The sequence below is a fragment of the Atractosteus spatula genome, chromosome 14 (genome assembly GCF_055471065.1).
Source record: "Atractosteus spatula isolate fAtrSpa1 chromosome 14, fAtrSpa1.hap1, whole genome shotgun sequence".
Classification (NCBI taxonomy): Eukaryota; Metazoa; Chordata; class Actinopteri; order Semionotiformes; family Lepisosteidae; genus Atractosteus; species Atractosteus spatula.
Window position 1 is genome coordinate 14157278 of NC_142719.1, and position 22668 is coordinate 14179945.

At 58.5% G+C, this 22668-nt stretch overlaps 2 protein-coding genes across 5 annotated transcripts; one reads left to right on the forward strand and one right to left on the reverse strand.

The window, feature by feature from the left end:
• Positions 1-635: 635 nt before the first annotated feature.
• trappc5 (trafficking protein particle complex subunit 5) lies at positions 636-7072 on the reverse strand. Of its 2 annotated transcripts, none has more exons than XM_088932655.1 (3): positions 7001-7072; positions 5950-6221; positions 636-2057 (listed from the first exon to the last, which is right to left on the reverse strand). In XM_088932655.1, the coding sequence occupies exons 2-3, from the start codon at positions 6217-6219 to the stop codon at positions 1761-1763; spliced, it is 567 nt and encodes a 188-aa protein (XP_088788781.1). In that variant the 5' UTR covers positions 6220-6221; positions 7001-7072; the 3' UTR covers positions 636-1760. The 2 variants fall into 2 exon arrangements, with proteins under 2 accessions (XP_088788781.1, XP_088788782.1); XM_088932656.1 differs by lacking the exon at positions 7001-7072 and adding an exon at positions 6803-6950.
• A 1545-nt stretch (positions 7073-8617) lies between these two features.
• LOC148820717 (C-type lectin domain family 10 member A-like) lies at positions 8618-22266 on the forward strand. Of its 3 annotated transcripts, XM_088932652.1 has the most exons (10): positions 8618-8685; positions 10153-10277; positions 10736-10858; positions 11116-11178; positions 11625-11699; positions 12282-12329; positions 13312-13404; positions 14401-14552; positions 14825-14943; positions 21885-22266. In XM_088932652.1, the coding sequence occupies exons 2-10, from the start codon at positions 10190-10192 to the stop codon at positions 22018-22020; spliced, it is 897 nt and encodes a 298-aa protein (XP_088788778.1). In that variant the 5' UTR covers positions 8618-8685; positions 10153-10189; the 3' UTR covers positions 22021-22266. The 3 variants fall into 3 exon arrangements, with proteins under 3 accessions (XP_088788778.1, XP_088788777.1, XP_088788780.1); XM_088932651.1 differs by lacking the exon at positions 8618-8685 and having other exon boundaries at positions 9948-10277; XM_088932654.1 differs by lacking the exon at positions 8618-8685 and having other exon boundaries at positions 9948-10277; positions 10739-10858.
• The last annotated feature ends 402 nt before the right edge of the window (positions 22267-22668 follow it).

Here is a 22668-nt window from a genome sequence, read left to right on the forward strand (position 1 = left end):
CCCCTTCCTGTATCTCACCCCTGACCCTGACCTGTGCTGTGTCCCCCCCAGGGGGAGGACGAGGGGTGAGATATCCACTGGGCCCCGAAGGTGCTGTAAAAACACAATCCCTTAATGAGCACGAGACTGGTCAGCCGGCTTCGGTGAGCCCAGCAGACAGATGGAAGGGCTGAGCCTCAGCAGCCCGGCACCGACGCAGAGCAAGGAAATCAAACCTCCAGTCACGGCTGCTCTTGTTCGTGGTTTTATTTTTCTTTAGCCTTTCATCCTCAGCACAGCGAGGCAGAGGCAGAACCCCCCCCCCCCAGGCACGCCCTGCAGGGACTGGAGTACCCCCACCCCGCACACAGTGGAACTGCTCCGCTTTGCCCCAGTGGTCTAAATGCAGTCCTCTGAACACGGGGCCCAGTTGGCTCGGGTGCTGCTGGGTTTGTGCCTCCTCTGCCTCGTGCTTGGTGTTGTGCCACACGTTTACACCCGGTACAGACTGCTCATTTTAATATGGCAGAGGCTCTGGCAGTCTTACAGATCGAAAGGGCTGGATATACACACACACAACACAAAACCCCCATGGTCTAGGGAAAAAAGAAACATGGAAGTCACTTTGATAAAGGAAAAACTACGTAAAACCAATATGTTATATTAATTCAAGGTAAGACTTTAATTTCAATAAAAGGGCCATGGGCAGTGCAGTGTTTGCTTGAGCAGCAGGGAACACTACAGACAAACACTGCCAGGGAGACAGAACCCACCTTTCTTTACTTTGACTGCTCTGTAGACCGATAAAAGATGTCTGTACACAGACCAACATGCCGTCGTGTATACAGTCAAGATACAGGCAGACTGTGGACAGTGATACAGATGGCACACAGAAACAGATACAAATATAGATTTGCAGACAGACAGCCCATAGACAAACGAAAAGCCTCTGTGCAAACACATATAGACAGCCAGACAGACAGCCAGCCAGCCCACAGTCAGATAGACACATACATACAGACAGACAGCCAGCCCACAGCCAGACACACATATACAGACAGACAGACAGCCAGCCCACAGCCAGACATATATACAGACAGACAGCCAGCCAGCCCACAGCCAGACAGACACGTACATACAGACAGCCCACAGCCAGACAGACAGCCAGCCAGCCCACAGCCAGACAGACACGTACATACAGACAGACATATACAGACAGACAGCCAGCCAGCCCACAGCCAGACAGACACGTACATACAGACAGCCCACAGCCAGACAGACACGTACATACAGACAGCCCACCGCCAGACAGACACGTACATACAGACAGCCCACCGCCAGACAGACACGTACATACAGACAGCCCACCGCCAGACAGACACGTACATACAGACAGCCCACAGCCAGACAGACACGTACATACAGACAGCCCACAGCCAGACAGACACGTACATACAGACAGCCCACAGCCAGACAGACACGTACATACAGACAGCCCACCGCCAGACAGACACGTACATACAGACAGCCCACCGCCAGACAGACACGTACATACAGACAGCCCACAGCCAGACAGACACGTACATACAGACAGCCCACAGCCAGACAGACAGCCCCCAGATAAACACGTAGATCAAGTGGCTCCCATTGTCTGAGGTTCCCCAGCTCCAGCCAGCCCATGGCTCTGGTTCCCCCTGTGTGCCACCCAACCAGAACCGGGCCAACACCAGCCCACCCTCTGCCCAGAGTCCGTCTGGACGCCGGTCCACCCGCTCGCGGCCCTATCTCCCGTCCAGCGCCTTGTCCCTGGCGATGACGGACTCGTCGAACTTGATCATGAGCGTGGTGCCCTTGTGCCAGTGCGCGGTGACCTTGGCGGGGAAGCCGCTGTGCGTGAGGATGGCCTCCACGATGCCAGCGGTGAAGGAGGCGCAGTTGAGCGTGCTGTTCTCCTTGGGCACCGAGATGAAGGCGTTGATCAGCGGCTCCTTCTCGATGATGTAGTAGGTCTTGTCGTCGTCGTTGGCCTGTTCCAGCTTGTCTGCTTCCTTCCCAAAGAGTGCCTTCCACACCGACACCTACAGACACACAGACACGCTGTGGGAATCTGCCCAGGAAGGACTCACTCCCTGCCACCCCAGGGACAGATACACCACTGACACCCAGGAGACAGATACACCACTGACACCCAGGAGACAGATACACCACTGAAACCCCAGGGACAGATACCCCCCTGACACCCCAGGGGGGAGACACTCCCTGCCACCCCAGGGACAGATACACCACTGACACCCAGGAGGGAAACACCCCACTGACACCCAGGAGACAGATACACCACTGAAACCCCAGGAGACAGATACACCACTGAAACCCCAGGGACAGATACCCCCCTGACACCCCAGGGGGGAGACACTCCCTGCCACCCCAGGGACAGATACCCCACTGCCACCCAGGAGAGAAACACCCCACTGACACCCAGGAGACAGATACACCACTGAAACCCCAGGAGAGAGACACCCCCTGACACCCCAGGGACAGATATCCCCCTGACACCCAGGAGACAGATACCCCCCTGACACCCCAGGGACAGATACCCCCCTGACACCCCAGGGACAGATACCCCCCTGACACCCCAGGGGGGAGACACTCCCTGCCACCCCAGGGACAGATATCCCACTGACACCCAGGAGAGAGACACCCCCTGACACCCCAGGGACAGATACCCCACTGACACCCAGGAGAGAGACACCCCCCTGACACCCCAGGGACAGATACCCCACTGCCACCCAGGAGAAAAACACCCGACTGCCACCCCAGGGACAGATACCCCACTGCCACCCCAGGGGGGAGACACTCCCTGCCACCCCAGGGACAGATACCCCCTGACACCCAGGAGAGAGATATCCCACTGACACCCAGGAAAGAGATATTCCACTGACACCCAGGAAAGAGACACCCCCTGACACCCCAGGGACAGATACCCCACTGACACCCAGGAGAGAGACACCCCCTGACACCCCAGGGACAGATACACCACTGACACCCAGGAGACAGATACACCACTGAAACCCCAGGGACAGATACCCCCCTGACACCCCAGGGGGGAGACACTCCCTGCCACCCCAGGGGGGAGACACTCCCTGCCACCCCAGGGACAGATACCCCACTGACACCCAGGAGGGAAACACCCCACTGACACCCAGGAGACAGATACACCACTGAAACCCCAGGAGACAGATACACCACTGAAACCCCAGGGGGGAGACACTCCCTGCCACCCCAGGGACAGATACCCCACTGCCACCCAGGAGAGAAACACCCCACTGACACCCAGGAGACAGATACACCACTGAAACCCCAGGAGACAGATACACCACTGAAACCCAGGAGAGAGACACCCCCTGACACCCCAGGGACAGATATCCCCCTGACACCCAGGAGACAGATACCCCCCTGACACCCCAGGGACAGATACCCCCCTGACACCCCAGGGGGGAGACACTCCCTGCCACCCCAGGGACAGATATCCCACTGACACCCAGGAGAGAGACACCCCCTGACACCCCAGGGACAGATACCCCACTGACACCCAGGAGAGAGACACCCCCTGACACCCCAGGGACAGATACCCCACTGACACCCAGGAGAGAGACACCCCCCTGACACCCCAGGGACAGATACCCCACTGACACCCAGGAGAGAGACACCCCCCTGACACCCCAGGGACAGATACCCCACTGCCACCCAGGAGAAAAACACCCGACTGCCACCCCAGGGACAGATACCCCACTGCCACCCCAGGGGGGAGACACTCCCTGCCACCCCAGGGACAGATACCCCCTGACACCCAGGAGAGAGATATCCCACTGACACCCAGGAAAGAGATATTCCACTGACACCCAGGAAGGACTCACTCCCTGCCACCCCAGGGACAGATACCCCACTGACACCCAGGAGACAGATACCCCACTGACACCCAGGAGACAGATACCCCACTGACACCCCAGGAGACAGATACACCACTGAAACCCCAGGGACAGATACCCCCCTGACACCCCAGGGGGGAGACACTCCCTGCCACCCCAGGGACAGATACCCCACTGCCACCCAGGAGAGAAACACCCCACTGACACCCAGGAGACAGATACACCACTGAAACCCCAGGAGACAGATACACCACTGAAACCCAGGAGAGAGACACCCCCTGACACCCCAGGGACAGATATCCCCCTGACACCCAGGAGACAGATACCCCCCTGACACCCCAGGGACAGATACCCCCCTGACACCCCAGGGACAGATACCCCCCTGACACCCCAGGGGGGAGACACTCCCTGCCACCCCAGGGACAGATATCCCACTGACACCCAGGAGAGAGACACCCCCTGACACCCCAGGGACAGATACCCCACTGACACCCAGGAGAGAGACACCCCCTGACACCCCAGGGACAGATACCCCACTGACACCCAGGAGAGAGACACCCCCCTGACACCCCAGGGACAGATACCCCACTGACACGCAGGAGAGAGACACCCCCCTGACACCCCAGGGACAGATACCCCACTGCCACCCAGGAGAAAAACACCCGACTGCCACCCCAGGGACAGATACCCCACTGCCACCCCAGGGGGGAGACACTCCCTGCCACCCCAGGGAGAGATACCCCCTGACACCCAGGAGAGAGATATCCCACTGACACCCAGGAAAGAGATATTCCACTGACACCCAGGAAAGAGACACCCCCTGACACCCCAGGGACAGATACCCCACTGACACCCAGGAGAGAGACACCCCCTGACACCCCAGGGACAGATATCCCCCTGACACCCAGGAAAGAGACACCCCCTGACACCCAGGAGACAGATACCCCCCTGACACCCCAGGGACAGATACCCCCCTGACACCCCAGGGGGGAGACACTCCCTGCCACCCCAGGGACAGATATCCCACTGACACCCAGGAGAGAGACACCCCCTGACACCCCAGGGACAGATACCCCACTGACACCCAGGAGAGAGACACCCCCTGACACCCCAGGGACAGATACCCCACTGACACCCAGGAGAGAGACACCCCCCTGACACCCCAGGGACAGATACCCCACTGACACGCAGGAGAGAGACACCCCCCTGACACCCCAGGGACAGATACCCCACTGCCACCCAGGAGAAAAACACCCGACTGCCACCCCAGGGACAGATACCCCACTGCCACCCCAGGGGGGAGACACTCCCTGCCACCCCAGGGACAGATACCCCCTGACACCCAGGAGAGAGATATCCCACTGACACCCAGGAAAGAGATATTCCACTGACACCCAGGAAAGAGACACCCCCTGACACCCCAGGGACAGATACCCCACTGACACCCAGGAGAGAGACACCCCCTGACACCCCAGGGACAGATATCCCCCTGACACCCAGGAAAGAGACACCCCCTGACACCCAGGAGACAGATACCCCCCTGACACCCCAGGGACAGATACCCCCCTGACACCCCAGGGGGGAGACACTCCCTGCCACCCCAGGGACAGATATCCCACTGACACCCAGGAGAGAGACACCCCCCTGACACCCCAGGGACAGATACCCCACTGCCACCCAGGAGAAAAACACCCGACTGCCACCCCAGGGACAGATACCCCACTGCCACCCCAGGGGGGAGACACTCCCTGCCACCCCAGGGACAGATACCCCCTGACACCCAGGAGAGAGATATCCCACTGACACCCAGGAAAGAGATATTCCACTGACACCCAGGAAAGAGATATTCCACTGACACCCCAGGGACAGATACCCCACTGACACCCAGGAGAGAGACACTCCCTGACACCCCAGGGACAGATATCCCCCTGACACCCAGGAAAGAGACACCCCCTGACACCCCAGGGAACAGATACCCCCCTGACACCCAGGAGACAGATACCCACTTCGTAGGCGGGCTGAGGCCAGACGAGGCCGTACGCACCTTGATGAAGAGCAGGATGTTGAGCACCTTGGTCTCCCTCTTGCCGTTCTTCTCCCTCAGCACCAGCACGTCCAGGACCCGGGCACCCACCTGCTGGCCCAGCTCGGCCAGCCGCGCCTGCAGCTCGGACACCGAGTAGACCCGGCTCTGGCAGTACTGCACCATCTCCGAGAAGAGCAGCGCGAACGCGCTCAGGCTCACCTCTGTCTTTGGCCGCGTCAGCGAGCGCTCCAGGATTGCAGACTTGCCCCGGGTGAACCGCGTGTCCATCTCTGGGGACAGAGAGGATGAGGGTAAAAGTGAACGAGAAAGAAAACCTTCGATAAAGGCATGTCTTTGGCAACAGAGACCACTGTAAACAATGCCAGCTTTAAGACATAGAACTGTCACACCAGGAGGACAGCCGGTCCAGTGGTTAAGATACAGGACTGTCACGCCAGGAGGACAGCCGGTCCAGTGGTTAAGATACAGGACTGTCACACCAGGAGGACAGCTGGTCCAGTGGGTAAGATACAGGGCTGTCACACCAGGAGAACGTGACTTCGCCACGGTTCGCCACCAGGTGTCTATATCTTAAAGTTTATGATGAGGGCAGGGTCCTGCCCCAATACCACCTGGTCCCGGATACATCTATCCTGAAACAAAACGGAGGTCTGAAGCTGCCCCTGGACTCAAGTAAATTAACGATTGCACCATATTCTGAAAACTGTTAAGGCCGTATGCATCACGCTTAACCGTTTATAAAAATAATCCTGATTTTCAAAGACGTAAAGGAAACAATCTGAGTCTTCAGACTACACGACGTCTTCACTACGAAACCTGAGACATTCGGCGTCACCTTTCACAGATTCACCTTTTTCTGCGAGAATGAATAAAAAGAGACAGACATTTCATCCGGAATACAATCCGTCTATTAAAAACAGCATCACTAATTTCCAAATATCTCAAACAAGGTGATAAGAAACAGCGCTGGCCTGCTAGGTCAAAACATATCATCGTATTCACTACATTACATAAACATACATTTTGTTAAAATTATTAGAAATGTTACCTTTTTAGACCAAATGAAGTCGTCGGACCAAACGTAAACACAATAATTTCCGCTTCCGGGTTAAATGTCCCTCGGCCTCTTAAAGGTGTAGTGCCCTCTGTCGCCGTAAATATAATTACGACAGCCATGCTTTTCCAAATGTGTGAACCGATTCTTTTTAAGAATAATGTATTATAGCATTAACTATCCAAATTAACATTTGCACATTAAAATCTCCTCTCGTACCAGTGCACAGAAAAATGATTCCAATTCTGTTTTATGATAAAAAATGCATGATGCTAGTTGTCTTGTAGTTTTATCACAACATTTATCTACATTTCGTATTCACAGCACTACACACAACATAGACACATAGCATCATGCCTAGAGACGTTAACGTGTGTATTTGAGTCTGCGTGTATTTATCTATTGACGATCAATCTATATTTCCTCACAGGTGTTGTTGCCAGGAAATCGAGCGCTGGTATCTGGTGCTTAGCAGCTCCTGCATCACCGCGCCGTGAGGCAGTGGTGGAGGGGACTCACTCTGGCACATTCCATCAATTTTAGTGGGCTATTATTTTTATTATTATTGAGACTCACTGTCAAGAGACAAGAGATCACATACTCTTGACAACAAATCACATTACAGCCCTGTCTGTCAATCATCCACTTTCTATGGCCAGGCTGTGGTCGCCAAGCCTGTCCTCTCTAGGCAGCCAGGTCTGCCTGCGTCCAGTTTCTATGGCCAGGCTGTGGTCACTGAGCCTGTCCTCTCTAGGCAGCCAGGTCTGCCTGTGTCCAGTTTCTATGGCCAGGCTGTGGTCACTGAGCCTGTCCTCTCTAGGCAGCCAGGTCTGCCTGAGTCCAGTTTCTATGGCCAGGCTGTGGTCACTGAGCCTGTCCTCTCTAGGCAGCCAGGTCTGCCTGCGTCCAGTTTCTATGGCCAGGCTGTGGTCACTGAGCCTGTCCTCTCTAGGCAGCCAGGTCTGCCTGAGTCCAGTTTCTATGGCCAGGCTGTGGTCACTGAGCCTGTCCTCTCTAGGCAGCCAGGTCTGCCTGCGTCCAGTTTCTATGGCCAGGCTAGTATCACTGAGCCTGTCCTCTCTAGCCATCCAGGTCTGCCTCTGTCCAGTGGGTGAGGTGGTGCTGTCCAGTGTGTGTTGTGTTTGTGTAAGTGTCCCAGTAGGTAATGTTGTCCACTCTGTGTGGTGTTTGTGTGTGTCCCAGTGGGTGAGGTGGTGTTGCTTGGTTTGTGTTGTGATTTGGGTTTGAGCTGTGCTGTCCTGAGGCTGGTTGGTGTCAGTGAGCCTCAGGACCAGCAGGCTGAGGGAGCTCTTCTCTGGTCTCAACAGGGCCTTGTGGTGGAAAGGGTTCTTGTCTCTGTGTTTAACGTGTATCCAATATTTGATTTCTCTTTCTATATGTGGATTAACTCTAAATATTAGCCCAATTGAGCGCTGAGATTAGTGTTTGGTGCTTTTCCCTGCACACAAGGTCTTCCACCTTCCTCCCCTCTCTCTCTACCCCTCTCTATTTACCCCCCCCCTTCTCTGTCCCACCTCTCTCTCCTCCACTCTCAGTTCTCTCTCTCTACCACTTTCCCCACCCTCTCTCACTGTCTTTCTCTCTGAAACCTCAGAGACGACACAGTTCCCACAGCGATTCAAGAGCTGGTTTCTTGACTAGTGGATACGTTGACTCTGGTATTATTATTATTATTATTATTATTATTATTATTATTATTATTATTATTATTAGATAGCAGTATAGCTGAAAGTTGTGTTAACTTGGTTAAACCGAGAGTCTCTGTGTGCTGTGTTAACTTATCCTGTCTGTCTGAAGGTTGTGTTAATTCAGTTTAACTGTGTCGTTGTGCACTGTGTTAGCTCAGTTTAACTGCGTCTTTGTGCACTGTGTTAACTGTGTTGTCTTAATTCAGTTTAATTGTGAGGGGTGTATTAATTTAATTTAGTAGTTCAGGTGGGTAGCTGCGTCAGCATGCGTAGGCTGCAAAGGAACAAGTAATAGGTTTATTCCATGCTGAAAAAAAGAAGAAAGAGAACACAACGTTTCGGCCGTGGAGCCTTCGGCCGTGACACCTGAAGAAGGCTCCACGGCCGAAACGTTGTGTTCTCTTTCTTCTTTTTTTCAGCATGGAATAAACCTATTACTTGTTAATTTAATTTAACTTTATTAAATTGTGTTAACTCAGTTTAACTATGCCTTTGTGCACTGTGTTAACGCAGCTTAACCGTGTGTCTGTTTTACCAGTGTGTCTGAGGGCTGTGTTAACTCAGTTTAACCAGTGTGTCTGAGGGCTGTTTTACTCAGTTCAACAGTGTGTCTGAGGGCTGTTTTACTCAGTTTAACCAGTGTGTCTGAGGGCTGTTTTACTCAGTTCAACAGTGTGTCTGAGGGCTGTTTTACTCAGTTCAGCAGTGTGTCTGAGGGCTGTGTTAACTCAGTTTAACCAGTGTTTCTGAGGGCTGTGTTAACTCAGTTTCACCAGCGTGTCTGAGGGCTGTGTTAACTCAGTTTAACCAGTGTGTTTGAGGGCTGTGTTAACTTAGGTTAACTGTTTGTCTGAGGGCTGTGTTAACTCAGTTTAACCATTGTGTCTGAGGGCTGTGTTAACTCAGTTTAACCAGTGTGTCTGAGGGCTGTTTTACTCAGTTTAACAGTGTGTCTGAGGGCTGTTTTACTCAGTTTAACCAGTGTGTCTGAGGGCTGTTTTACTCAGTTTAACCAGTGTGTCTGAGGGCTGTTTTACTCAGTTCAACAGTGTGTCTGAGGGCTGTTTTACTCAGTTTAACCAGCGTGTCTGAGGGCTGTGTTAACTCAGTTTAACCAGTGTGTCTGAGGGCTGTGTTAACTCAGGTTAACTGTTTGTCTGAGGGCTGTGTTAACTCAGTTTAACCAGCGTGTCTGAGGACTGTGTTAACACAGGTTAACTGTTTGTCTGAGGGCTGTGTTAACTCAGTTTAACCAGTGTGTCTGAGGACTGTGTTAACTCAGGTTAACTGTTTGTCTGAGGGCTGTGTTAACTCAGTTTAACCAGTGTGTCTGAGGGCTGTGTTAACTCAGGTTAACTGTTTGTCTGAGGGCTGTATTAACGCAGTTTAACTGTTTGTCTGAGGGCTGTATTAACTCAGTCTAACTGTGTGTCTGAGGGCTGTGTTAGAGGCAGATTCAGAGAGAGACAGAGTGATGTCCAGCAGTCCTAATGCACCAGTGATGTACGCAGACCTGAAGACTGAGACAGTACAGTGGATTCCTTCTCAAGCAAACCCAGCAGGTACTGGACCCCGCCATGAGCCAAACAAGCTGAAACCCACACGCAAAACGGTATGCTAAGGGCTTGTGATTTACTTTAGGACTGACATCATCCCTGACTCAGCAGCACACAGACATACGACTGATCAGCAACGTCATCATGGTGCCGCCTTCCCACTGTTACTTCTGGGGGCAGACGAAACACCGACAAGAAAATACACTTTCAGCCTGAGTTTGTGCCAGTGAAATAAACAAGCACGACGACTTTCATCCTCCTTCCACGCTGCCTGGCAATGATGTCACGTGTGGCCGTTCTCTGCGATGCCATGATGTGGCGCAGTGTCAGCGTGACATCAGACCAGCCGCGCGCGCTCCAGGCGCTGGGAGGAATGATTCAGGACACTAAGCGGAAACTGATCTGAAACGCCTCCTCTGTGAGGGCCACACTCACGCCTGGCTGCCTCTTCCCTCTCCACGCAGCAGCCAGGCCTCCCGAGGACCCCATCGCCCCCCCGCAGAGGCGTCCGGCGCGGTGCCTGCCCTGGTGCCTGCTGGTCCTGCTGTGTGTGGATGTGTGCCTGCTGCTCGCCGGGCTGTGCTGTGGTGAGTGGCGACTGTGCACTAGTGAAGAGCACTGAAGCTCAGTGTTGCACACCCATTAGGTGTAGAATAGGCCATGGGGAGCCAAGGGTGCCGAAAAACTTAATATGAGCAAGAGAAAAAAAACTTGGAAATAGAAATGATATCGTGCCAAATTACAGAAAGCACAATGACTTCCGTTTTGCTGCTCATTTCACCTGTTCAGTACAGGCTGATGACTGATTGGTGCTCTAACTGATGGGGTGATGGGTTGACCTCAGTTTCAGGTATGGCGTCCCAGCAGCTAGCTGTGAGTGGGGATCTGACTACATTGAAACTGCAAGGTGGGAGCCGCCATCATTTGTGCATCTGTTTCCATGTGGCTGTGTGTATCTATGTGTGTATCCGTGTGTGTGCTTGTGTTTGTCTGTGTCTGTATGTGCATCTGCGTGTATCTGTGTGTGTCAATCTCTGTGTCTGCACGTGTCTATCTCTGTGTGACAGTCTCTGTGTGCATTTGTCTGTGTGTCAATCTCTGTGTGTGCATGTGTCTGAGTGTGTCTATCTCTCTGTGTGTACATGTGTCTGTGTGTGTCTATCTCTGTGTGTGCATGTGTCTGCGTGTGTCTATCTCTCTGTGTGTACATGTGTCTGTGTGTGTCTATCTCTGTGTGTACATGTGTCTGTGTGTGTCTATCTCTGTGTGTGCATGTGTCTGCGTGTGTCTGTCTCTGTGTGTGCATGTGTCTGTGTGTGCGTACTCTGTCTCACCCCTGCCTGTGTTTCCCAGTGGATTCCTCATTCCAAATGGCACAGAGGACCATCAGTGACTTACAGGAGGACTGGGATACAAGGCTGCACACTGGTGAGGCTCAGGCCCGTCTTGCATGCCAGCCTGTCTAGGGGGCTCTGCTTCACTGTCACCCTGCTGGCCAGCTGAGTGAGCGAAGGCTGTAGGGATGCAGACGTTCCTGCTGACCGGACATAGGGAATCCTGGTCTCGACCAGGCCAGGCAGGTCACAGACGCCAGGCGGCGTTCAGCATCTCACTGATGCCCAGATCTCATCCAGCTGCTCCTGGAAGGATCCAGGAAGTGTGCAGAGAGGACCTCCTGTGGGCTCTGTCCATCCTCAGACACTGGGGTCTCCCGCCAGCAACCCCCCCCATCCCGAGAGGACACGCTGAGCGGACACGGGGTGCAGCCCTGCTGCAGTGACCTTTCCCCCCAGTCCACTGTGTCCCAATTGCCACCTGGTTCTTAATTGATTAATTGTATCAATTAAACATAATGAAAGTTCTCAATTGAATTTTGTCAATCAGATTAGAATTTGAGGTTAGAAAGGTAAACATTAGTTCAAACAGTGTCTTTAAAAGTAGTCACCTCCTGGGTTTTTTTTCTAAAATTTATTTAATTCCCTTCCAAATAACTTCCTTTCTTTATCTCAGCTTCTCTCCAGAAGATCCGCAATGTTTCGGACGTCCTGAGGCAATCCAGTAAGTATCTCTGGAAGAGCACGCTCTTCTTTAATGAGTCTTCAGGTTAACGAGGGAGAGGCGTTGATTGTTAAATGGGTGTGAAATTTGTATTTATTGGAGCAGGTTAAAACAATTTTAATTATAGTTTGAGGTAATGCTGTGCCCACATCAGTTGTGTAGTCTTATATTCAGGAATTGTGAGATATTATAGTCTCCTGTACCCCTGTCCTGTAGCCCTGCTGTGATCACAGTGTTTCTCACCTGTACTCCTGTCCTGTAGCCCTGCTGTGATCACAGTGTTTCTCACCTGTACTCCTGTCCTGTAGCCCTGCTGTGGTCACAGTGTTTCTAACCTGTACTACTGTCCTGTAGCCCTGCTGTGATCACAGTGTTTCTCACCTGTACTCCTGTCCTGTAGCCCTGCTGTGATCACAGTGTTTCTCACCTTTACTCCTGTCCTGTAGCCCTGCTGTGATCACAGTGTTTCTCACCTGTCCTGTAGCCCTGCTGTGATCACAGTGTTTCTAACCTGTACTACTGTCCTGTAGCCCTGCTGTGATCACAGTGTTTCTCACCTGTACTCCTGTCCTGTAGCCCTGCTGTGATCACAGTGTTTCTCACCTGTACTCCTGTCCTGTAGCCCTGCTGTGATCGCAGTGTTTTTCACCTGTCCTGTAGCCCTGCTGTGATCACAGTGTTTCTCACCTTTACTCCTGTCCTGTAGCCCTGCTGTGATCACAGTGTTTCTCACCTGTACTCCTGTCCTGTAGCCCTGCTGTGATCACAGTGTTTCTCACCTTTACTCCTGTCCTGTAGCCCTGCTGTGATCACAGTGTTTCTCACCTGTACTCCTGTCCTGTAGCCCTGCTGTGATCACAGTGTTTCTCACCTGTACTCCTGTCCTGTAGCCCTGCTGTGATCACAGTGTTTCTCACCTGTAATCCTGTCCTGTAGCCCTGCTGTGTGATCAAACTCACAGCGTTTCTTTCCTATGTTGCAGGTATTCCAGCCCTCCTGAACTCTTCTGTCCTGGGCCAGTTTTGCCAGATGACTCCTAGAGAAACAGGTAACACACCTGTGGACAGCAGGCCAGGTTAGTGTGCTGTGGACTCCTGTCCCTTTCTACACACATGGCAGTAATCAGAACTTTCCTTGCTGGCTGGATATGATCCTCAGATTAATCAACTACCAGCGTGGTAGATAAGCGAGATGAGCTAAACGGCCCTCTGAGGGAGTCTACATTCCTGACTGAACTGTGCAGCTGAGATGTCCCTGAGAGGCTGCCGTAGAAAGTAGCCATTGCGGCTCAGTCACTCCTGTTTCCCAGAACAGCAAACATGGCTTCTCTCTCACAGGCCCTCTGTCAGTTGTAGACATTTCTTGTGATCAGAAATATCCGAAATGATTTTGCGTGTGAGAGGCAACCCAGTTCATCCCCCGGCCAGGCCAGCTCCTCCTGATCCATCTGCTCAGCTGCCCAAGTTGAGTCGACCCGGGGAGAAAGTGTTGTCCCAGTGTGTCAGGTACAGCCCTGCTCTGCCAAGCCAGCGCCATGTGGTCATTTGTGTACACAAGTAGGCACCTCCTTCAGCACAGTGTCCCCACTCTCCCTGCTGGGGCCCTGGATTGGAAACTCTGGGCCGGAGGGGAGAGCGCCACCTACTGGTCCACCTGCACCACTTACAGCAGCAGCCTGGTTTTCCTCAGAGGTCTTTTGGCCCTATACTGCCTTGAAGAGGCTCTGAGACCTAAAGAGACTAGACTCCTGAAAGATTCATGCAAAACCAGAGATACACTAGCTCAGACGTAGACAACCTGCCGCCGCCCCAATCTGCTACATTCCAGAAATTGACTACAGCTGGCTTCTTAACTGACTAATAGTCAAGAGGAGCAATAGAGCAGTAAATGGGCTGGCTGTATCTGAGTTCTGGGATGGAGTGGACAGGAAGGCAGCTTTGCCCTTGCTATGCCTGTCTGGTCCTGATCGTGCAGCGTGTGTCTCCACATTCTGCATCAGGCCAGCGAACGGGGAGACAGCGGTGCTGTGCCCCTTGTCCCGGACTGTTGACTCGTCTTCTGTGTCTGGCAGGGTACAGCTGCTCCCTCTGCCCTGCGAACTGGTCGAGGTTCAGAAGGCACTGCTACCTGGTCTCCACGGAGACGCGGACCTGGGAGGAGGCGCGCGAGGCCTGTCTGTCTCTGAACGCCAGGCTGCTCGTCATCAACAGCCCCGCAGAGCAGGTGAGGCTGGGGGGCAGGGAGAGGGAGAGCAGGGAGACCGAGGAGGGAGGGGAGGGAGATGAGGGGAGGAAGAGAGAGAGAGGAGAGAGAGGGAGAGAGGGGGAAGGACAAGGAGGGATGGAGGGAGAGGAAGGAGGAGATTGTTAAGGCGAGAGGGAACGGAAGACAATCAGGCAGGCCGTACGGGAGGGATGAAGAGGTGTGCCTGCAGATCTCAGACCCCTGCTGACCCCCCAGTGACCCCCAGTGACCCCCAGCTCCTCTGTGCTCAGGAGTTCGCGGCCACGCTCTCCCCCCATCTCCATCGCTGGATCGGGCTGAGCGACACCGAGCAGGAGGGCCAGATGAAGTGGGTTGACGGAACTGTGTTGGACTTCAATGGGACCCGAGGGTAATGCCATTCCTCCAGTGCCGTACCCACACGGGTACCGTACCCTCGCCATCCACAGAACCAGCCTCGGCACAGAAACGGGACTGGCACGGCGCGGGCACGCTCATCCACTCGAAACTGGGGGCGTTGTGACTCATTAGTGAAGCCGAGCTCAGGCAAACAATCGTACTACTGCTAATCCTGTTTATACTGATACTGCTAATTCTGCTAATCCTGCTAATATTGATCCTGTTACTATTAATCGTTCTGATACAGCTAATCCATCTAATATTGATCCTGTTACTATTAATCCTTCAGATACAGCTAATCCTGCTAATACTGACACTGTCACTGCTAATCCTGTTACTGCTGACACTGTCACTGCTCATCCTCCTACTACAGTTGCTGCTGATTCTGCTACTGCTGTTAATGTTACTGTTGTTAAACCTGTTACTGCTAATCCTGTTACTGCTATTGCCAATCCTGCCACTGCTGACACAGTTACTGCTAATACAGCCACTGCTACTCCTAACCCTGCTACTTCTGACACTGCTGTTTCCGCTACTGTTAGTGCTGATCTTGTTCCTGCTAATCCTTGTATTACTGACACTGCTGTTGCCGACACTGTCGCTGCGAGGCCTGCTGGTTGCACTGATACTGTCACTGCTGCTGATGCTGCTGCCACTGCTGTCACTACGGCTTTCACACATCGCCCCCCCTCTTTGGAGCTGCCCCGCCCCTGCCCCGCCCCCGCGTGCTCCTCGACCCTCCTGTGTGTCTGACTGTGTGTGGGCCGGGGCCCTGGCCTGTCCCTGTCCCTGTCCCTGTCCCTGTCCCCGTGTGCTCCTCGACCCTCCTGTGTGTCTGACTGTGTGTGGGCCGGGGCCCTGGCCTGTCCCTGTCCCTGTCCCTGTCCCTGTCCCCGTGTGCTCCTCGAGCCTCCTGTGTGTCTGACTGTGTGTGGGCCGGGGCCCTGGCCTGTCCCTGTCCCCGCCCCCTGCCCCGCCCCCGCGTGCTCCTCGACCCTCCTGTGTGTCTGACTGTGTGTGGGCCGGGGCCCTGGCCTGTCCCTGTCCCTGTCCCTGTCCCTGTCCCCGTGTGCTCCTCGACCCTCCTGTGTGTCTGACTGTGTGTGGGCCGGGGCCCTGGCCTGTCCCTGTCCCCGCCCCCTGCCCCACCCCCGTGTGCTCCTCGAGCCTCCTGTGTGTCTGACTGTGTGTGGGCCGGGGCCCTGGCCTGTCCCTGTCCCTGTCCCTGTCCCTGTCCCCGTGTGCTCCTCGAGCCTCCTGTGTGTCTGACTGTGTGTGGGCCGGGGCCCTGGCCTGTCCCTGTCCCTGTCCCTGTCCCCGCCCCTGCCCCGCCCCCGTGTGCTCCTCGAGCCTCCTGTGTGTCTGACTGTGTGTGGGCCGGGGCCCTGGCCTGTCCCTGTCCCTGTCCCTGTCCCTGTCCCCGCCCCCGTGTGCTCCTCGAGCCTCCTGTGTGTCTGACTGTGTGTGGGCCGGGGCCCTGGCCTGTCCCTGTCCCTGTCCCTGTCCCTGTCCCCGTGTGCTCCTCGAGCCTCCTGTGTGTCTGACTGTGTGTGGGCCAGGGCCCTGGCCTGTCCCTGTCCCTGTCCCTGTCCCTGTCCCCGTGTGCTCCTCGACCCTCCTGTGTGTCTGACTGTGTGTGGGCCGGGGCCCTGGCCTGTCCCTGTCCCTGTCCCTGTCCCTGTGTGCTCCTCGAGCCTCCTGTGTGTCTGACTGTGTGTGGGCCGGGGCCCTGGCCTGTCCCTGTCCCTGTCCCTGTCCCCGCCCCTGCCCCGCCCCCGCGTGCTCCTCGAGCCTCCTGTGTGTCTGACTGTGTGTGGGCCGGGGCCCTGGCCTGTCCCTGTCCCCGCCCCCTGGCCCGCCCCCGTGTGCTCCTCGAGCCTCCTGTGTGTCTGACTGTGTGTGGGCCGGGGCCCTGGCCTGTCCCTGTCCCTGTCCCCGCCCCTGCCCCGCCCCCGCGTGCTCCTCGAGCCTCCTGTGTGTCTGACTGTGTGTGGGCCGGGGCCCTGGCCTGTCCCTGTCCCTGTCCCCGCCCCCTGCCCCGCCCCCGTGTGCTCCTCGAGCCTCCTGTGTGTCTGACTGTGTGTGGGCCGGGGCCCTGGCCTGTCCCTGTCCCTGTCCCTGCCCCGCCCCTGCCCCGCCCCCGCGTGCTCCTTGACCCTCCTGTGTGTCTGACTGTGTGTGGGCCGGGGCCCTGGCCTGTCCCTGTCCCTGTCCCCGCCCCCTGCCCCGCCCCCGTGTGCTCCTCGAGCCTCCTGTGTGTCTGACTGTGTGTGGGCCGGGGCCCTGGCCTGTCCCTGTCCCCGCCCCCTGCCCCGCCCCCGCGTGCTCCTCGACCCTCCTGTGTGTCTGACTGTGTGTGGGCCGGGGCCCTGGCCTGTCCCTGTCCCTGTCCCTGTCCCTGTCCCCGTGTGCTCCTCGACCCTCCTGTGTGTCTGACTGTGTGTGGGCCGGGGCCCTGGCCTGTCCCTGTCCCCGCCCCCTGCCCCACCCCCGTGTGCTCCTCGAGCCTCCTGTGTGTCTGACTGTGTGTGGGCCGGGGCCCTGGCCTGTCCCTGTCCCTGTCCCTGTCCCTGTCCCCGTGTGCTCCTCGAGCCTCCTGTGTGTCTGACTGTGTGTGGGCCGGGGCCCTGGCCTGTCCCTGTCCCTGTCCCTGTCCCCGCCCCTGCCCCGCCCCCGTGTGCTCCTCGAGCCTCCTGTGTGTCTGACTGTGTGTGGGCCGGGGCCCTGGCCTGTCCCTGTCCCTGTCCCTGTCCCCGCCCCCGTGTGCTCCTCGAGCCTCCTGTGTGTCTGACTGTGTGTGGGCCGGGGCCCTGGCCTGTCCCTGTCCCTGTCCCTGTCCCTGTCCCCGTGTGCTCCTCGACCCTCCTGTGTGTCTGACTGTGTGTGGGCCAGGGCCCTGGCCTGTCCCTGTCCCTGTCCCTGTCCCCGTGTGCTCCTCGAGCCTCCTGTGTGTCTGACTGTGTGTGGGCCGGGGCCCTGGCCTGTCCCTGTCCCTGTCCCTGTCCCTGTCCCCGCCCCCGTGTGCTCCTCGAGCCTCCTGTGTGTCTGACTGTGTGTGGGCCGGGGCCCTGGCCTGTCCCTGTCCCTGTCCCCGCCCCCTGCCCCGCCCCCGTGTGCTCCTCGAGCCTCCTGTGTGTCTGACTGTGTGTGGGCCGGGGCCCTGGCCTGTCCCTGTCCCTGTCCCTGTCCCTGTCCCCGCCCCCGTGTGCTCCTCGAGCCTCCTGTGTGTCTGACTGTGTGTGGGCCGGGGCCCTGGCCTGTCCCTGTCCCTGTCCCCGCCCCTGCCCCGCCCCCGCGTGCTCCTCGAGCCTCCTGTGTGTCTGACTGTGTGTGGGCCGGGGCCCTGCCCTGTCCCTGTCCCTGTCCCTGCCCCCTGCCCCGCCCCCGTGTGCTCCTCGAGCCTCCTGTGTGTCTGACTGTGTGTGGGCCAGGGCCCTGGCCTGTCCCTGTCCCTGTCCCTGTCCCTGTCCCCGTGTGCTCCTCGAGCCTCCTGTGTGTCTGACTGTGTGTGGGCCGGGGCCCTGGCCTGTCCCTGTCCCTGTCCCTGTCCCTGTCCCCGCCCCCGTGTGCTCCTCGAGCCTCCTGTGTGTCTGACTGTGTGTGGGCCGGGGCCCTGGCCTGTCCCTGTCCCTGTCCCTGTCCCTGTCCCCGTGTGCTCCTCGAGCCTCCTGTGTGTCTGACTGTGTGTGGGCCGGGGCCCTGGCCTGTCCCTGTCCCCGCCCCCTGGCCCGCCCCCGTGTGCTCCTCGAGCCTCCTGTGTGTCTGACTGTGTGTGGGCCGGGGCCCTGGCCTGTCCCTGTCCCTGTCCCCGCCCCTGCCCCGCCCCCGCGTGCTCCTCGAGCCTCCTGTGTGTCTGACTGTGTGTGGGCCGGGGCCCTGCCCTGTCCCTGTCCCTGTCCCTGCCCCCTGCCCCGCCCCCGTGTGCTCCTCGAGCCTCCTGTGTGTCTGACTGTGTGTGGGCCAGGGCCCTGGCCTGTCCCTGTCCCTGTCCCTGTCCCTGTCCCCGTGTGCTCCTCGAGCCTCCTGTGTGTCTGACTGTGTGTGGGCCGGGGCCCTGGCCTGTCCCTGTCCCTGTCCCTGTCCCTGTCCCCGCCCCCGTGTGCTCCTCGAGCCTCCTGTGTGTCTGACTGTGTGTGGGCCGGGGCCCTGGCCTGTCCCTGTCCCTGTCCCTGTCCCTGTCCCCGTGTGCTCCTCGAGCCTCCTGTGTGTCTGACTGTGTGTGGGCCGGGGCCCTGGCCTGTCCCTGTCCCCGCCCCCTGGCCCGCCCCCGTGTGCTCCTCGAGCCTCCTGTGTGTCTGACTGTGTGTGGGCCGGGGCCCTGGCCTGTCCCTGTCCCTGTCCCCGCCCCTGCCCCGCCCCCGCGTGCTCCTCGAGCCTCCTGTGTGTCTGACTGTGTGTGGGCCGGGGCCCTGGCCTGTCCCTGTCCCTGTCCCCGCCCCCTGCCCCGCCCCCGTGTGCTCCTCGAGCCTCCTGTGTGTCTGACTGTGTGTGGGCCGGGGCCCTGGCCTGTCCCTGTCCCCGCCCCCTGCCCCACCCCCGTGTGCTCCTCGAGCCTCCTGTGTGTCTGACTGTGTGTGGGCCGGGGCCCTGGCCTGTCCCTGTCCCTGTCCCCGCCCCCTGCCCCGCCCCCGTGTGCTCCTTGACCCTCCTGTGTGTCTGACTGTGTGTGGGCCGGGGCCCTGGCCTGTCCCTGTCCCTGTCCCCGCCCCCTGCCCCGCCCCCGTGTGCTCCTCGACCCTCCTGTGTGTCTGACTGTGTGTGGGCCGGGGCCCTGGTCTGTCCCTGTCCCCGCCCCCTGCCCCGCCCCCGTGTGCTCCTTGACCCTCCTGTGTGTCTGACTGTGTGTGGGCCGGGGCCCTGGCCTGTCCCTGTCCCTGTCCCCGCCCCCTGCCCCGCCCCCGTGTGCTCCTCGACCCTCCTGTGTGTCTGACTTTGTGTGGGCCGGGGCCCTGGCCTGTCCCTGTCCCCGCCCCCTGGCCCGCCCCCGCGTGCTCCTCGAGCCTCCTGTGTGTCTGACTGTGTGTGGGCCGGGGCCCTGGCCTGTCCCTGTCCCTGTCCCCGCCCCCTGCCCCGCCCCCGTGTGCTCCTCGAGCCTCCTGTGTGTCTGACTGTGTGTGGGCCGGGGCCCTGGCCTGTCCCTGTCCCCGCCCCCTGCCCCACCCCCGTGTGCTCCTCGAGCCTCCTGTGTGTCTGACTGTGTGTGGGCCGGGGCCCTGGCCTGTCCCTGTCCCTGTCCCCGCCCCCTGCCCCGCCCCCGTGTGCTCCTTGACCCTCCTGTGTGTCTGACTGTGTGTGGGCCGGGGCCCTGCCCTGTCCCTGTCCCTGTCCCTGCCCCCTGCCCCGCCCCCGTGTGCTCCTCGAGCCTCCTGTGTGTCTGACTGTGTGTGGGCCAGGGCCCTGGCCTGTCCCTGTCCCTGTCCCTGTCCCTGTCCCCGTGTGCTCCTCGAGCCTCCTGTGTGTCTGACTGTGTGTGGGCCGGGGCCCTGGCCTGTCCCTGTCCCTGTCCCCGCCCCCTGCCCCGCCCCCGTGTGCTCCTCGAGCCTCCTGTGTGTCTGACTGTGTGTGGGCCGGGGCCCTGGCCTGTCCCTGTCCCTGTCCCTGTCCCTGTCCCCGTGTGCTCCTCGAGCCTCCTGTGTGTCTGACTGTGTGTGGGCCGGGGCCCTGGCCTGTCCCTGTCCCCGCCCCCTGGCCCGCCCCCGTGTGCTCCTCGAGCCTCCTGTGTGTCTGACTGTGTGTGGGCCGGGGCCCTGGCCTGTCCCTGTCCCTGTCCCCGCCCCTGCCCCGCCCCCGCGTGCTCCTCGAGCCTCCTGTGTGTCTGACTGTGTGTGGGCCGGGGCCCTGCCCTGTCCCTGTCCCTGTCCCTGCCCCCTGCCCCGCCCCCGTGTGCTCCTCGAGCCTCCTGTGTGTCTGACTGTGTGTGGGCCAGGGCCCTGGCCTGTCCCTGTCCCTGTCCCTGTCCCTGTCCCCGTGTGCTCCTCGAGCCTCCTGTGTGTCTGACTGTGTGTGGGCCGGGGCCCTGGCCTGTCCCTGTCCCTGTCCCTGTCCCTGTCCCCGCCCCCGTGTGCTCCTCGAGCCTCCTGTGTGTCTGACTGTGTGTGGGCCGGGGCCCTGGCCTGTCCCTGTCCCTGTCCCTGTCCCTGTCCCCGTGTGCTCCTCGAGCCTCCTGTGTGTCTGACTGTGTGTGGGCCGGGGCCCTGGCCTGTCCCTGTCCCCGCCCCCTGGCCCGCCCCCGTGTGCTCCTCGAGCCTCCTGTGTGTCTGACTGTGTGTGGGCCGGGGCCCTGGCCTGTCCCTGTCCCTGTCCCCGCCCCTGCCCCGCCCCCGCGTGCTCCTCGAGCCTCCTGTGTGTCTGACTGTGTGTGGGCCGGGGCCCTGGCCTGTCCCTGTCCCTGTCCCCGCCCCCTGCCCCGCCCCCGTGTGCTCCTCGAGCCTCCTGTGTGTCTGACTGTGTGTGGGCCGGGGCCCTGGCCTGTCCCTGTCCCCGCCCCCTGCCCCACCCCCGTGTGCTCCTCGAGCCTCCTGTGTGTCTGACTGTGTGTGGGCCGGGGCCCTGGCCTGTCCCTGTCCCTGTCCCCGCCCCCTGCCCCGCCCCCGTGTGCTCCTTGACCCTCCTGTGTGTCTGACTGTGTGTGGGCCGGGGCCCTGGCCTGTCCCTGTCCCTGTCCCCGCCCCCTGCCCCGCCCCCGTGTGCTCCTCGACCCTCCTGTGTGTCTGACTGTGTGTGGGCCGGGGCCCTGGTCTGTCCCTGTCCCCGCCCCCTGCCCCGCCCCCGTGTGCTCCTTGACCCTCCTGTGTGTCTGACTGTGTGTGGGCCGGGGCCCTGGCCTGTCCCTGTCCCTGTCCCCGCCCCCTGCCCCGCCCCCGTGTGCTCCTCGACCCTCCTGTGTGTCTGACTGTGTGTGGGCCGGGGCCCTGGCCTGTCCCTGTCCCGCAGGCTGTGGAACACGGGCCAGCCCGATGACTACCAGCGGCAGGAGGACTGCGTGCACTTCGTCACCGGCTCGTCCAGGTGGAACGACCTGTCCTGTGAGGAGCGCCTGGCCTTCATCTGCGAGAGGAGGCTCCTGTGACGCCGGGGCAGAGCTAACCTTTAGCGATTAGAAAACTCTAAGCATGTCTTTGTGTTTGAGGATGTGGGAGGGGGGAGATAGCGCTTTGGGCCTTTAAGATGAAAGGCGCTGTATAAATGTAAGGTATGAGAGACGCACAGACACAGGAGGCCTGGGCCTCAATGAGAACCATCCGCCAGCTGTGCAGGTGCTGACTGCGGGGCCGAGGCCGCTGGGAGCGAGCCCCTGAGCGCGGTGTGGCAGGCAGCCCGGCCCGGAAGATTGGGGGGGGGGGGGGGGGGGGGGTTGGTCTGTACCTCTCTGCGGCGCATGTCAGACTGAACCTCTGCGGTTGTTTTCGTTCGGTTGCTGGCTTTCACATTTCTAAAGCAATAAAAGAACAGCACAAAAGCAGTGCGCGTGGTGCATGTTATTACTGTCTTGCAACAGAGCACACTAACTCACACGGGGAGCGTCTCAGACGGTGAAACCGTGGTATTCTGAGGTAAAAGCACAGTAAACTGCAGTAAAGAGTTTGATTCTTACGAGAAACAGCTGCATGAGATCCTGGGATCTATCTGCTACCAAACAAGGCAGATGGGCCATTCTTATATTCAGTAAAGCCCAGAGAGATCAGGGTAAAAGCACAGTCCAGGTCAGTGAAGCTCA

Coding starts and splice junctions, on each gene's coding strand:
- trappc5 (XM_088932655.1), bottom strand. CDS start 6,219: ATGGACACGCGGTTCACCCGGGGCAAGTCTGCAATCCTGGAGCGCTCG. Junction 2,058..5,949: donor ACATCCTGCTCTTCATCAAG/GTGCGTACGGCC, acceptor GTGTGTCTGTAG/GTGTCGGTGTGGAAGGCACT.
- LOC148820717 (XM_088932652.1), top strand. CDS start 10,190: ATGTCCAGCAGTCCTAATGCACCAGTGATGTACGCAGACCTGAAGACT. Junction 12,330..13,311: donor GGACGTCCTGAGGCAATCCA/GTAAGTATCTCT, acceptor CCTATGTTGCAG/GTATTCCAGCCCTCCTGAAC. Junction 14,553..14,824: donor TCAACAGCCCCGCAGAGCAG/GTGAGGCTGGGG, acceptor CTCTGTGCTCAG/GAGTTCGCGGCCACGCTCTC.